This window comes from Tamandua tetradactyla, chromosome 7 (genome assembly GCF_023851605.1).
Source record: "Tamandua tetradactyla isolate mTamTet1 chromosome 7, mTamTet1.pri, whole genome shotgun sequence".
Taxonomy (NCBI): Eukaryota; Metazoa; Chordata; class Mammalia; order Pilosa; family Myrmecophagidae; genus Tamandua; species Tamandua tetradactyla.
Window position 1 is genome coordinate 170,675,686 of NC_135333.1, and position 16,251 is coordinate 170,691,936.

General features: G+C 44.7%; 1 protein-coding gene across 1 annotated transcript in view; it reads left to right on the forward strand.

Annotated features, from left to right (window-relative positions):
• Nucleotides 1-16,251, forward strand: part of ANO4 (anoctamin 4) — a 445,798-nt gene that overhangs the window by 13,275 nt on the left and 416,272 nt on the right. The window contains exons 4-5 of the mRNA XM_077168293.1: nt 1,076-1,162; nt 3,591-3,842. Coding sequence (XP_077024408.1) covers nt 1,076-1,162; nt 3,591-3,842 — 339 coding nt within the window. The remainder of the gene's footprint in view (nt 1-1,075; nt 1,163-3,590; nt 3,843-16,251) is intronic.

A 16,251-nucleotide genomic window follows, 5' to 3' on the forward strand; every position in this document is an offset into this window, starting at 1 on the left:
TTTCCATGTTTTTCTAGTTTCATGTGATGCTTCCTTCAGGGCAGTTTTGCAACCGTTATTATAATGACTCCTTGACCTTGACCTGCAGTTTTTCTAGAAGACAACATGTTTTTATTTTAACATTTTAGCATCATTTTAAAACATAAACAGTTGGAAATAGTTCCGATCCAGCTTGAGCTCTCTCCTGCCTCACGCCTGTGAGGTGAAGCCTGACCCTGCCCTGCCTTGTGCACGAGGCTGTGTGTGTGTGAAGGGGCATGAGGTGCTATGCCAGTGTAGGTTCATTTACTTTGCCTCCTCTGCCTCGAGCATGCTTTAGCTGGTAACAGGGAGGAATTCAGTGCCTTGCAGTGCTCTATCTTTGTACTTGAAGGGATCGGACTCTGCTTCTCTGTCTCCACTCTTCCATGCCGCTCCCATGCTCTGGCCACCATCTTGTCTCTGCGCCTGCCTTAGAAAGGATCTTTCTGCCTCTCATCTGGCCCCTCCAGTCTGTTCTCCGGACTGCTGCAAGGTGCTGAAATGAAAACGTGATCCTTCTCTCCGTTCCCAGCCTCAACGTGTTAACGTGGCTTGTGAGAGTGGGGTGGTCCGCTGTGGCCTCCCGCTCTTAACTCCAACTGCATGCAGCTGCTGAGGCCGTCTGAGCTCGCTGGGCCTGCAGACAGCACACCTCCTAGCCTGGAGCTCCACCTCCAGTTCTCCCTCCTCTTGCCTGCTCAGGCAGTGGTCCTCACTGTTGTGTTAGTTTCAGTGTCATTTCCTCTAGGAAACCTTTCCTGATACCCTGTAGCCTGGGTCAGGTGCTCTCATCTGGCCCTGCCCCACCCTGCCAGTGCCCTGTCCTCCCCATTGTGACTGCGGTGGGTGGACTGGGGCTGCCTGTGTCATTTATTGGAATGTCCTAGTGGCCTTTGCACCCCCTCAATGAAGACTCCAAGAGTGGACCAGTGAGTGAGCCCAGGACTGCCCGTGGCAGGGACACACAGGGCTGGGTATTTACCAAAGGCCGCCTGCGTTCATCGTGTCCCTGGAATCACCAGGCCGTGATTAACAACCCCCTGTGTTTTCTTAGCAGACAAGGAGGCGAGCTGCGGGAGTTACAACCTCTCCTCCGCGACCACGGGCAGCTACTACAGCTGCGTCAGCCAGATCACCATTGGTAAGCTGTGGATGTTCCGCCACATGCATGGCTTTCCTGGAAGGGTAGGGAGGGGACGGGGCTTCAGGGAAGGGGAGAAGAACATGTCAGTGCTTTAGCATTTATTTTCAGAGTCAGCTGCTCCTGGGCTCGCCTTCCTGGGGTGCCCTCTTGTGGGTTCTTCCTGCTTTTGCATGGAATCGGGCAGAAGGCATGTGTCCAGAGGGACTAAGGTCACCTCTTTCCCAGCTTCCAGCCATTCCTTACCTCCTTCATTCACGCACCACTTTTACTATTATGCATACAATATTAAAAGTGACTTTTGAAAAGATACATATTATCACTTTAAAAAAGAAGTTTTATATCATAACTGCAAATAGAAAATGTATATGTTTTTTGCCATAAGAATAAGGTAATGCATACATACCTACAATAAAAGCCAATCCATGTGTTATTAAATACTAGCCAGGAACTGTTGCCCATGAAAGCTCCGGGTTAAGGTTCCCTCGTTCTTGGCGGGAAAGCGTGCTGTACCAGTGTCGAAGCCGACGTGAGTCTTTCTCCTCATGATGACCAGAGTGATTGAAACAGGATAAGTGAGAACCACGTTCTCATTTTGTAAACTTCCACTTGCTTAATGCAGTATTAATCTCCTGCAGCTGATGCTTGGGCCGCCATTCATAGGCATTCATCAATGAATGGAAATTGTGTATGTGCCATCCCCACTACCGGCTGCTCAGAAATAGTCTCCCTGTCACGGCACGTGGCCTCTGGAGAACTGTGGAGTTTCACCGTTTGGGGCACGTCGTGCTCCATCCATGTCCTCCTGGCTGGGGGCGGGTGGGGGGCTCAGGGACCGTGGCCCTCCCCCACCCAGGCAGGACGCCACGTGCTCACCCAGTGCTCCCTCTCAGCAACTCCTCAACCTTGAGTCTGCTTTATTTTGGTCAAATTTAAAGGGAGTGACCCTGATTATTTTTCCATTTGTGGAATTCTTTTTCTCCCCTCCACTTCCTTTCAAAATTTCAGATTCCTGAGTGCTGGACACTGACTTAGAAAGAAGGGGATAAAAATATAAGTAATAAAGATGGTTGCAGCTGCCATTTAATTGCACTTATTTTCTGCCAGCTGCCTTTGGCCCTTTCCATAGTTTATTTGGTTCCATGAGAACCTGTGAGGCAGGTACTGTTATTCCCCCATTTACTGATGAGGAAACTTACTCTCTGCCGCCCGCCTAGAAGTTCATGTACCAGGATTTCAACCCAGGTCTGTTGATCCCAAAGCCCATTCTCTTAAGTCCTACCTCATGGTTTCTCAAACTCCAGTAATGTGGGCCCCTATAAAAAGAAATCAAAATTGTGAACTCCTAAAATTGACTTAAATGATATTTATTGTTAAGGTTACTAAAGTGTGTTCAAACCTAAAAGTATGTCTAGACACCTTCTATTCCAAACAGCCATAAAAATCAAATCAGAAAGCTGTTTTGTTTTGTAAGCACTCTCCAGAATTGTATTATTGTCAACTTTAATTTGAATTTTATTTCAAAGTTTTTACAGAGTGTGGCCTAAATAAAACACATCTGCAGAGCTTTCTTCTGGCCTCTAGGTTGCAACCCCTCTGCATAAGGCCAAGTTCATGTGCCTTCGCCTAATTTAGTTCGTCCACCTACAAGGCCCCTCTCCCCTGGGCTCCTGGGGTTCATTTTCTATCCTACTTTAAACTATTTCTTTCATCTTGCTTTGCACTATAGGTAGCTGTAATTTAGGCTCTGGTGTCAGACAGCTCTGCACTTAAATTCTCCTCCGGCACTTACTGACTACATGACCTTTGGCAAATTATTTAACTTCTTTGAGATCCAGTTTCCTCAAGTATGGAACTGGAGGAGTAATACCCCTTGTGTGTTTACTGTGAGGTTTAGAGATCACTTATGCAATGTGTCTAGCACACAGTAGGCCTTGAGTTGTCTTTTTTTTTTTTTTGCATGGGCAGACACCGGGAATCAAACCCGGGTCTCTGGCATGGCAGGCGAGAACTCTGCCTGCTGAGCCGCCGTCACACTGCCCCGGTTGTCTTTTATTATGAATGGGCCGTGCCTCCTTTACCAGCCCATGACTTCCTCTAGGGTGAAGACAGGGCACCCAGCGCATAGTATGGGCTTCCCCAGCATTAGGTGAGTGAGTGAATAAGGCCCACCAAGTGTGATGGTGCCTGCGGGCTTGTTAGTCACATGCATTCTTTTTTTTTTTTATACATGGGCAGGCACCAGGAATCAAACCCGGGTCCTCAGGCTTGGCAGGCAGGCGTTCTTTACCTGCTGAGCCACCGTGGCCCACCCGTCACATGCATTCTTATTTCAAGTTTGATTGGAGTTGCAGCTCAGCCTTTTGGTAAATACGTAAGCAAACACAGGAAAGGCTCCGGTCACTGACGTTCTATGCTTGTCCCTCAGGTTATGATGCTGCAGGGCCTGTGGCCATCGGGCTCACCCACTGGAAAAACCCATACGTGCGAGGCAGACCCGCCCTTCCATCAGACCTGCCTCTGCTCCTCTCCAGAGATGCGGGCAGCCCCGTCTGCCACCAGTCCTTCACCTGCAGGGCCGACCTGGCCACGCCGCTGTCCTGCCCCGCCTCACTGTCCATCACTCCCGTGCCTTCCTACAGCAGCAGCAGCCAGGAAACCCTGAGTCAGGACACCACAGGTACCAGGGCGTGCTCCCGGGCGGGGGCCAGGCCGGGGAGAGTCTGTCCTTGCTTCAGGCGTCTGCCTGTGCCGTGAATCACATCTGCATTTTCCAGGTGTGTGACACTCTGGACTCCAAAAATTCTCCCATGCCCACGGCCTTGGCAGCTTGGCTGTCCCAGCAGGAAGGTTGGATTTATTCAGAAATATTTGACCTAAGCGTCAAAGGTGGTAAGACATCTGGAAGTCAACTCTGAATCAGAATTCTCAGATCTGTTATGTGGCTTTTGGTGTAATTTATTTTAAGCCTCTATTTAGTGACACGGCATCCATTTGGACTAAACTTTAGTAATCAAGAGTATTGATCAAAAAATCACTGCGAATGTTCAGTAACTTCCAATTTATGTTGCTTATCCAAATTCATTTCTGTCAGGGGTCCACGAGCCGGTGCCTGGGGAACCAACTTTGTCCTGCTGCCTGTGTTTTGTACAGCCTGGGAGCTAAGTGTAGCTTTTACACTCTTAAAATGATTGGAAAAAATCAAAGTAAGAATAATATTTTGAGATGTGGAAATTGTACGAAAATTCAAATTTCATTGTCCATATGGAACATTTTATTGGGTCGCAGCCACACTCATTCATTTGTGTTCTTTCTGTCTCTGGTGATGTATGTGAGTCATTGACCACAGGTGCTGCAAAGTCTGAAATATTTACCACCTAGCCCTCTGCAGAAAAAGTCTCCTGACTGCCTACCTCTGTGATCCTTTGGAGTCTTGACTTTAGCAGGCAGGGCAGGAAGAATGCTTACAACCTCCTGACTTAAAATTTACCGTTTACGTCTTACCTCAGATCCGCTGCAGAAAGCTGTACTGGTGCAAGAATGGGGACTTAATTGTTTTTATCTATACATTCTAGGTTGGAGGTTTAAATTATGTGAAAGTCTATCCTGGCACGATTCCTTCTATAAATAGCACTTAGACATAGTGGTTTGGTCAGCTGAATTCGTGTGTAATTCCTGTTCAGGAAATACATCTTTGAACGTTGGGATTCAGTGACACTCCGCAGTTCACCAGTGCTGCCACCTAGAGGTCACATCGATGTTGCGGGCATCGCCGAGCAGAAGCTGGCAGACTTCGCTCAATGTTAAGAATTGCTATTGAACTTGTTAAAATGAGGATTCCTGGGCCCTCTACCTAGGGATGCTGTTTTAATGACTTCAGGCCAGCTGCAGCAGTCTGTAGGCTCCCTGCGTCCCTGGGTTTTGATTCGGCAGGTTCTCATACGTGTCTTAGGAAACCGCCAAAGTGTCTTCCGTTAAACCTCTAGCTTTTGGTTAAATGGTTAGCTTGAAATCGAGGAGACTGACATTGAATCGTGTAGGGGACAGCTGCACACCATCAGCTCTGCACACGGCGACACTAATGCTCTTTCTGCTTCTCCTGATCGAGAGTCAATTTGACAGTAAAAACATCTTGATCTGGACTTTGAAAGTTTTTCCCGAGAGTGAGTTTGAAATCTCCTGGGTTCTGATTTTATCGTGAAGGAAAACTCATTCTGCTTACTGTAGTTCAGTAAAACCTGAAGTTAAGAAATGCAGGGCTTTCTTTGGAAGAAAGGTCGTGGCATTTTCCAGCGAGGAAATGTGCGAAATGGCAGCTTCCAGATTAACATTTTATCACATTTTCCCTTGAGTTATTTTTTTCTTTCCACAGAGGATCATCCTCAGAAGCAATCTGATTTTCGTGGGAGGTTTCTATTTTTAACGTGTAAGTTTTCAACAACAAAATAAAAACCCATAATCCTCTTCATTCCTGGGAACTTTCCATCAGCAATAAAATGCCGAATTTTTCTGAGCAACTGTTTTTTTTTTTGTTATTAATTTGTATGCTTGCAAAATAAACCTGAACATTTACTGACATATTACACAAGTATGTGGTTTTATAGAAAATTGTGGATGCTGGGGTAGCTTCTGCAAGTCTCAGTGATGATTATATGGAAGCCAGTTATTGAGTTTATATGCTTTCTTTGTTTTTTAGTATTTTTTTCTTTATTTTTTGTGAAAAATAACATGTATACAAAAAAGTAATACATTTCAAAGCATATTGCAAGAATTAGTTGTAGAATAGATTTCAGAGTTTGGTATGGGTTACAATTCCACCATTTTAGGTTTTTACTTCTAGTTGCTCTAAGATACTGGAGACTACAAGAAATATCAATATAATGATTAGTGCTCATACTCATTTGTTAAACCCAACTTTCTCTGCATAACTCCATCACCTTTAATCTTTCTCCCACTCTTTAGGGGTATTTGGGCTATGCCTCTTCTAACTTTTTCATATTGGAAGGGGCTGTCAATAATATGGGATAGGGGGATGGAACCAGCTGATGTTCTGGAGAGGCTGGACCCTCTGCCTTTCAGGACTTATCTGGTCCAGGGACCCATCTGGAGGTTGTAGGTTTCTGGAGTTACCCTAGTAAATGAACCTTTGTAGAATCTTATGAGTTTATATGCTTTCTTATAGCAATTTATTGATTATGATCTGTATTTTGTGTTAAAGTTTCTTTTCTTCTTATTTCTTCCTGTGTTTATTTACTTGAAGTTTTGCATATATATAAAACATAAATTTTAATTTTATGCAAAAAATATATATTATATATATATATATAAAAATTTATTTTTGCTTGTTTTGCTAGTTAGAAGAAAACCAGGGTGAGATTAATTAGTTCAGCTCTACAGGAAAGCCCACAAATTCCAGACTTTACCAGACATATCTTCACAATTCGAAGCCTTCTTTCTTCTCCATAAACTTCAGGTCTGAAGTCTTACGGAAGAGGTGACAAGTTTTAGACCCAAAATGATTCTACAATTATGTGTTGAGTTTTGGAATTTTCTTATGTTGTTTAAGAATTTCCCCAAACATATTTTATAATATTAATTTTTCCATTTTATGAACCCCACCACTCTACAATTCTAGAAAGAATAAAATATACTATGACCAGAGCATCTTGATTTCTCATTTTATTTAGTTGTTTTAATCTTGTCATCATCCTGTCCCATCACCCTTTCCTTTCATTGTGTGACTAATTTGAATAGTAGTTTCTCTTGCATTAGATTTTACCCTTTTTACCTAAGCTAAGAAGACTTTACAACAACTAGAAGTTAAATATCTTAAATAAAGATGCAGTCAGAAGATGCTTGTTCTAGCATCTTCTGTATACAAGGTGCTTGTATACAAATTGGAAAAGGACTTGCTTATTCTGGAAACATGCAGCCTTTAGGCAGGATGCATGACTTAGCAAGTTGGGAATGGATCCTGGATTTCATCCCAACTTAATAGCTTGTACAGGGAATAACTTGTGAAATGACATGGTGGCCCTGTAAGTAGTACTTCTTCCTCATGACATAGAATGTTTTAATGAGTAAATAAATTGAAGCTGGCTGACTTGGAAGAACAATTCATCCTTCATCCATTCAACATTTATTAAGTACCCACTGTGTGCCACTTACTGTGCTCAGTCAGTCCTCAAGTTGGGTAAGGCACCACCCTTGCTCAAGGAACTCAAAGGCTAGTGGAGGAGACAGATACATAAATGAAGCATTTTAATTCACTGTGATAAGTGCTAAGGTGGAAGATTTCACATTAGATTGTTACATATACACATGTTTGTTATTAAATTATTTAATTAATATACTATTAGCATGTTTAAAAAAGATATCACATGCAAAAGATGTTATTAAATATATACTGATATGAGTGTTAGGTATATCTGTATATATTCAATATATATTTATATTTACATTTAAAAATATAGATTTGAGTGAATCAGAAGAGGAAAGCTTGGAAACCATTTCCATCTCAGATATTCTGTGTAGGTTTGGCATCCAGTTTTTTGACAATCAAGTTTCATAACTCATATCACCACCACCGCAACTACCATCATCACCACCATCATCACCACCATTACCACTGCCACCACCATCACTATCACTACCACTGTCACATCCACCTCTACCACCTCCACCATCAGCAACTCCACTATTACCACTGCCACCACCATCACCCTCACCACCTCCACCATCACCACCTCCACCATCACCATCACCACCTCCACCATTACCATCACCACTTTCACCATCACCACCATCACCATCACCACCTCCACCATCACCATCACCACCTCCACCATTACCACCATCACCATCACCACCTCCACCATCACCATCACCATCACCACCTCCACCATCACCACCACCACCACCACCACCACCATCACCATCACCACCATCACCATCACCACCTCCACCATCACCACCACCACCTCCATCACCATCACCACCTCCACCATCACCTCCAGTTCCATCTCCACCAACGCTACCACTCCTACCACCACCTCCATCATCGCCATCACCACCACCACCTCCACTACCACCACCATCACCACCATCACCCTCACCACCTCTGCCATTACCACCTCCACCATCACCATCACCACCTCCACCATTACCACTTCCACCACCACCATCACTATTACCACCTCCACCATCACCACCATTACCACCATCACCACCTCCACCATCACCATCACCCTCACCACCTCCACCATCACCACCATCACCACCTCCACATCACCACCATCACCATCACCACCTCCACCATCACCATCGCCACCTCCACCATTACCACCTCCACCATCACCACCTCCACCATCACCATCACCACCTCCACCATTACCACCTCCACCATCACCATCACCACCTCCACCACCACCATCACCACCACCACCTCCACCATCACCACCATCACCATCACCACCTCCACCATTACCACCTCCACCTCCACCATCACCACCTCCACCATCACCACCATCACCACCATCACCACCATCACCACCATCACCACCTCCACCATCACCACCATCACCACCACCACCTCCACCATCACCATCACCACCTCCACCATCACCATAACCACCTCCACCATCACCACCATCACCACCACCACCTCCACCACCATCACCACCTCCACCATCACCACCATCACCACCTCCACCATCACCTCCAGCTCCATCTCCACCAATGCTACCACTCCTACCACCACCTCCATCATCGCCATCACCACCACCACCTCCACTACCACCACCATCACCCTCACCACCTCCGCCATTACCACCTCCACCATCACCATCACCACCTCCACCATTACCACCTCCACCATCACCATCACCCTCACCACCTCCACCATCACCACCATCACCATCACCACCATCACCATCACCACCTCCACCATCACCATCACCACCTCCACCATCACCATCACCACCTCCACCATCACCACCATCACCATCACCACCTCCACCTCCACCATCACCACCATCACCATCACCACCTCCACCATCACCATCACCACCTCCACCATTACCACCTCCACCATCACCATCACCACCTCCACCATTACCACCTCCACCACCACCACCACCTCCACCTCCACCATCACCACCATCACCATCACCACCTCCACCATCACCATCACCCTCACCACCTCCACCGCCACCACCATCACCCTCACCACCTCCACCATCACCACCATCACCATCACCACCTCCACCATCACTTCCACCTCTACCACCTCCACCACCTCCACCATCACTACCATCATCACCTCCACCTCCACCACCAACACCACCACTGCCATCACCATCATCACCTCTACCATCACCTCCAGCTCCATCTCCACCAACGCTACCACTCCTACCACCACCTCCATCATCGCCATCACCACCACCAATGCCACTACCACCTCTACTGCCATCACTGCTATCGCCATCACCACCACCACCTCCACTACCACCACTGCCACCACCATCACCACCACCATCACCATCCTACAACTTACATTTTTGTACTCCCCTCTCTCTCCAGATGATTCTCAACCCTTCCTTTCCTTTGTGTTCAATTCCAACACAATTCCAACTGCTTGCTGATGACTCCAAAAGTGATATTTCCATATCTGTTTTCTCTGACAAACTTTAAATTGCATTTATAGCTGCCTACTGGATCTTTCAACCTGAATATCTCTAGACATTTCAAAACTTATGTGCCTTGAATTGAAGTTTCTTCTAGTAGCTCTCAAGCTGAATTTCCTATTCTGCTTAATGGTGGCATAATCCATCTGCTCTCAAGCCAGAAAGTGGAGGTCCTCAAGCATAGCCCTCTTCTGGCTGTCAGCCTCCATAGCCAGCTGGCAAACACCCATCAACTTCTACCTTGGCAGTATCTCTGTAGTTAAGAAGCTTCTTTCCTTCCCGAGGACACTGTTTTAGCTCAAGCTGTCATCATTTCAACGTAGAGTAGTGCAGCAGTTCATGACCAGCATACCTGCATCTTTATTCATGTCCACAGGATTAGCTCTCTCTGATTCATCTTTCTCTCTCTCCCTCTCTCCCTACTCTCCCTCTTTCTCCCCTTGTCTCTCTCTTTGCTTGAAAATCTGTTGCTTTGTCATTGCCAGTGGTATAAAATCTAAACATTACCTTTATACTCTAGTTTTTGCTGACTTTCTAGCATCTCCTACCGTTCTCTATAGATGCATCCCTCAGAGTAGTCACACTTAAATTCCTTACATTTTCTAAAGATTCATGACTTTGTATGTGTTTGCCATTTACTTGGATGTCCTCCCTTTCATTCTTCTCCTAAAAATTTCCTATTTGTCCTTCAAAATCCATCTCAGAAGGGACTTCCTCTGTCAATTCTTTCCCTTTTCTCCTCTGCATAATTAGTTGTTCCTTCTGTTTCCATTGGCAATTTCTATAGACATCTTGAATTCTGATCTTATCACACTGCAATATAATTTTCATATGTCTGTTACCCCACTAGATATACAGTTCTTGAGTTGAGAAATAGTATCTTAATCATATATTTATGATGGTCAATACAGAGCCTGGCATATAGGAATTATGTTTAATATGACCATTAAAATTGCTGATTAGACACAGCTGAAGGGATAATTAGGCCTAGAAGTTAGATCTGAATAAATAACCTACAATCCTGTATACAGAGATAAGGAGATGGAAAAACAGAAGGAGGAAGCTGAAATATAGAAACAGAATGAGAAATCCCAGTGTATGTTTAATAGAAATTCTGTTCTGGGTGAAGAGCATAGAAATAATGGAGGGAGAGAATTTTGAAATACAATGGCTGAGAATATGTCAGTAGTGATGAAAGACAAAAATCTTTAGAATCAAGAAACACAGTGAGTCCCAAGCAGAGTAAATAAAAATTAATCCATACATAGACACATTATGGTGAGTGCAGAAAGCAAAGAGAAATATCAGGAAACAGTTTTAGGGAAAAGACAGCTAAGGTACAAAGGAGGAACAGTTAAACCAAGGATGGACTTTCCAGTAGTTAACGACGAAGGTCAAGGGTTAAGTGCACAGGTGATGTTTCTTCTCTCATTGGCCTGTGTCCACCATCAGTTCTTAATGCTCCTTTCTCCTCTGGAATTTCTCTTCCTAGATGTGGTAACTGGCTCTTGCACCATCCCTTGAGGCCCCTTCCTTTATGGCATTTCTAAGACTCTGCTGTCTTTCTTGGAGCTGTCCTTGATAAAGTGTATCCTTAGCTCCTTTGCTTTTTTCCCTTTCTCAGGTTTCTTCTTGTCCTTTAATTCCTCCTAAGCTGGATCTCATGCTCCAGCACCTAGGCCCTTTCTCCTCTTGCTCATGTTTACCAGAGTTTCTCAGCCTTGGCCCTGTTGACATTTGGGCTGAGTAATTTTTTATTGTGGGGGCTGCCCTGTGCATTGTAGGATGTTTATGCAGTATCCTTGGCCTCTACCTGCTGGAGTAGGTATCACCCCAGGGCAGTTGTGATAACCATAGTGTCTCCAGACATTGCCAAATGTCTCCTGTCTCCTGGAAAAGCACAGTTGCCCTCACTTGAGACCCATTGATTTTTTTTTTTTTTTAACATGGGCAGGCACCGGGAATCGAACCCGGGGCCTCTGGCATGGCTGGCGAGCATTCTTGCCTGCTGAGCCACTGTGGCCCGCCTGAAACCCATTGATTTTTGGCAGTTAATCTGGTCTTGTTCTCTGGAGCTTTGCTTGGTGGGAGTAACCTGGTAGTGTAATAATTGAGAATGGGTTCATTAGTTAAAATGAGGTTTGCCCTCATTATTTTACCAGGGCCTTTTGCAAACTGGGCCCTAACTCAGAAACATGGAGGGAATTTCTTTCCAAAGGGAGAGATTTTTCCCCCAGTGGATACAGGTGACACATTGATGCTTGCCCTCTCTCCCTGCCAGCCTCCAGTGTATGTGCCTCTGAAATTACACTCTAAATCAGGGTTTCCTCCATTTTTTATCAAGACCAGTAGTGATGTCCCTACATCACCATATGCAGGAATGAGCAAGAGCTCATTTTGTGGGCCTTTTATGCTCCTTCCTCAGAGAGCCTCCTGTGTCTCATACTTTCCCTTTAGTGTCTCCTGGCACATTTGGGCTTTAGAAGGAGAACATTAATGAATTCTAAGCATCGCTTGTGAATTTTAAATATGATACTCACTTGTGAATGGGAAGGGGATGCTGTGAAATGACTGTTCTCTGTTCCAGATCAGTGATCATTTCCCAAGAATATAGCTTTTACCTTTGTGTCAGCACAGCACAGCTCAGCCGTGTGTCTTGTCATGGAATGTACAGTGTTCACTGACCTTTCCTGACAACAAAGCTGGACTTAACAGCACTTCTGTGTGTGCAGGATCTGAAAACTTGAGATGTTCCAAACTGAGGCCACACTGAATTTGCCCGAGCTTGAGTACCTTAGAGGAGGTTCAGTGTAATAGCACAAATTAAATTTCTCTCAACAAATTGTGACAAGATACTTCCAGAATTTATGCTGAAGGAAAAAGAGGGGTTTTACATTTCAGAGTTCTGGGGCCACAAAGAGTGACTCTGCAACTTGAGCTGCTGATATGACCACGAAATGGAGAGTAATCTGACCCAGCCAAGATACTGGCTTGCTCCCGTTTAGAGATGCACAAACATGCTTTTGACCTGCTCTGCCCACACATTGGTGCCCAGTCAGTCCAAAGCCTTTCTGCCTTCGTGTCAGCCCAGCTAGATCCATGGTGCAGTGCAATGGAAGACAAGCTACCGTCTACAAAAATTAGGACAATACAATATAATTAGAAAAGTAGTAGCTAAGCCATTATATTTAAAGTGGGTTTCTTATAGACAGTATAGAGTTGGATTTTGATTTTTTTTTAAATCCACTCTGACAATCTGTCTTTTAATTGCTCTGTTTTGACCATTCACGTTTGTGATTATTGATGCAGTTGGGTTAATATCTATCATGTTTGTAACTGTTTTATATTCATTGCATTTGCTTTTCTTTTCTTTATTTCCTCTCTTTTTTCTACTTTCTCTGTTTTTTTTTTTTTTTTTTTTTTTTTAGTATGGAAGTTAATTGTTTTTAACTGACTGAACAATTGTGCCTATAATAGAGGATTCCCATATAACACGCCACCACCTCCGCCTTGCATTGGTTTGGAACATTTCTTACAATTGATGACAGCACATTTTTATAATTGTATTAGTAAGTAAAGTCCATGATTTAACTTAGGGCTCACTGTGTGTAGTGTAGGTTCATGGATTTTTAAAAATTTTTTATTCTGTTAACATATACATTATCGAACATCTCCCTTTTTGATCACCTTGAGAGATATATGTTTCACTGCTGCTAATTGCACTCACAAAGTTGTGTTACCATCACTACCATCCATTAACAAAACATTTCCATTGTTCCAAATAGGAGCCCTGTACATTTTAAGCCTTAATTTCCTGTTCTTTATCCCCTCATCCCTGTCCCCTGGTGTTCTAGTTTGCTAGCTGCTGGAATGCAATATACCAGAAACGGAATGGCTTTTAAAAGGGGAAATTTAATGAGTTGCTAGTTTACAGTTCTAAGGCCGAGAATTAAAACAAGTCTATAGAAAAGTCCAATCAAAGGCATCCAGGGAAAGATACCTTGGTTCAAGAAGGCCGATGAAGTTCAGGGTTTCTCTCTCATCTGGAAAGGCACATGGCGAACGCAGTCAGGGCTTCTCTGTCGGCTGGAAGGGCACATGGCAGACACGGCGTCATCTGCTAGCTTACTCTCCTGGCTTCTGGTTTCATGAAGCTCCCCGGGAGGCGTTTTCCTTCTTCATCTCCAAAGGTCGCTGGCTGGTGGACTCTCTGCTTTGTAGTGTTGCAGCATTCTCTGCCCTCTCTGAGTCTCTCTGAGTCTCTCATTCTCCTTTTATAGGACTTCAGAAACTAATCAAGACCCACTCAAATGGGTGGAGACATGTCATCCCCTAATCCAGTTTAACAACCATTCTTAACTAAATCACATCAACCAGGGAGATGATCTCATTACAGTTTCAAATATACAGTATTGAATAGGGATTATTCTACCTTTATGAAATGGGATCTAAATTAAAACATGGCTTTTCTTAGGGGGCATACTTCCCTTCAAACCAGCACATTCCACCCTCTGGCCCCTAAAAAAGACATGTTTTTCCCAAATACAAAATACATTAATTTCATAACAATATCAGAAATCCTTAAGCCTATCAGTAGCAATACAATGAAGTAAAAAATTAGAGACAGTATAAAATCTCATCAAGTCAGTTACAGGCATGGTCTGTCCTAAGGCAAAATTCTCTCCATTTGCTCTGGACCTTTGAAAACTCACAACAAGTTATTTGCTGCCAACATACAAAGGAGGAACATTCATAGGATATATATACACATTTCCATAGGGAGGAAGGAACACAGGGGTCACCGGACCCGTACAGTTTCGGAAACCTGCAGGGCAAAGTCCATTAGATTTCAAAGCCTGAGACTCATTTATCCTCAGGGCTTTAGAAAGTGGCAGTCCCACCCTTTCCAAATGCCTACGCCTGCCTCTCTGAATGCAACCTTGGGGGATATTGGGGAGACCACCTTTCTCTCAGCTCCACCCTCTCCAAGCATTGGGGCCACACCAGGGCTCTCTGCCATCTCCGGGGCACACGCTCAACCCCTCCATGTGGTGGCAGCCAGGCTCTCCCCAAACCCCAAGGCATGTGCTTCACCTTCTCCAAGACCTGAGGCGGCATGACTCTTCCACTGCAACGAGGTGAAAGGCCCATTCTCTGCCTTTGGGGCAAACTCACCCTCTCCACGGGCTTGGGTGGGTCCACTCTCCTGGCCCGAGGCTTCCTGACTTCAGACCTCAGCCTCCACGGTTTTGCCTCTGAAGTTATTTTTCCTCCAATGTGTCCCTTCTCTGAACCCCTCAGTCCAGACTGGCAGCAGCTCTGTTTATACAGGTCCCACAGCACTCTTGTTGGCTTTCTATGCAGTAGTCTTGGATCATGCCCATCAGACATAAGGAGTTTCCACAAATCTTTCCTGGATAACTCCGTGTCCGATCCTGACTTTCTCTGAAATGGTTGGCTGGTTCCACATTTGGTTAAATCCACACTATACTCTGTAGTCTCCCTTTCTATAGGCCCAGAATTTTCCAGGACCTTAACTTCTGGTTTCTTTTTACTCAAGAGTTCAGTTCTCAGCTTATCTCTTTCCTTTCGCATTTCACTATAAGCTGCAAGGAGAAACCAGACTGCACTTTCGACATTTAATTTGGAGATCTCTTCTGCTAAATATCCAAGTTCATGGCATTTAAAATCTGCCTTCCAGCCAAAACTACCAGTCAATTTTGCCAGATTATCTGCCATTTTAAAACAAGGATCGCCTTCCTTCCAGTCTACAATAACACGGACCTCATTTCTGTCTAAGGCCTCATCAGAAGTGTCTTTAGAGTGCACATTTCTACCAACAGTTTCTTCAAAGCATTCTAGGCCTTCTCTATCAAGCTTCTCACAACTCTTCCAAAATCTTTCCTTTATCCATTTAAAAAGCCGTTCCAACATGTTTGGTATTTGCAAACTGCAACAGCAGCACCCCACTCTCCGGTACCAAAATCTGTTCTAGTTTGCTAGCTGCTGGAATGCAATATACCAGAAACGGAATGGCTTTTAAAAGGGGAAATTTAATGAGTTGCTAGTTTACAGTTCTAAGGCCGAGAATTAAAACAAGTCTATAGAAAAGTCCAATCAAAGGCATCCAGGGAAAGATACCTTGGTTCAAGAAGGCCGATGAAGTTCAGGGTTTCTCTCTCATCTGGAAAGGCACATGGCGAACGCAGTCAGGGCTTCTCTGTCGGCTGGAAGGGCACATGGCAGACACGGCGTCATCTGCTAGCTTACTCTCCTGGCTTCTGGTTTCATGAAGCTCCCCGGGAGGCGTTTTCCTTCTTCAACTCCAAAGGTCGCTGGCTGGTGGACTCTCTGCTTTGTAGTGTTGCAGCATTCTCTGCCCTCTCTGAGTCTCTCTGAGTCTCT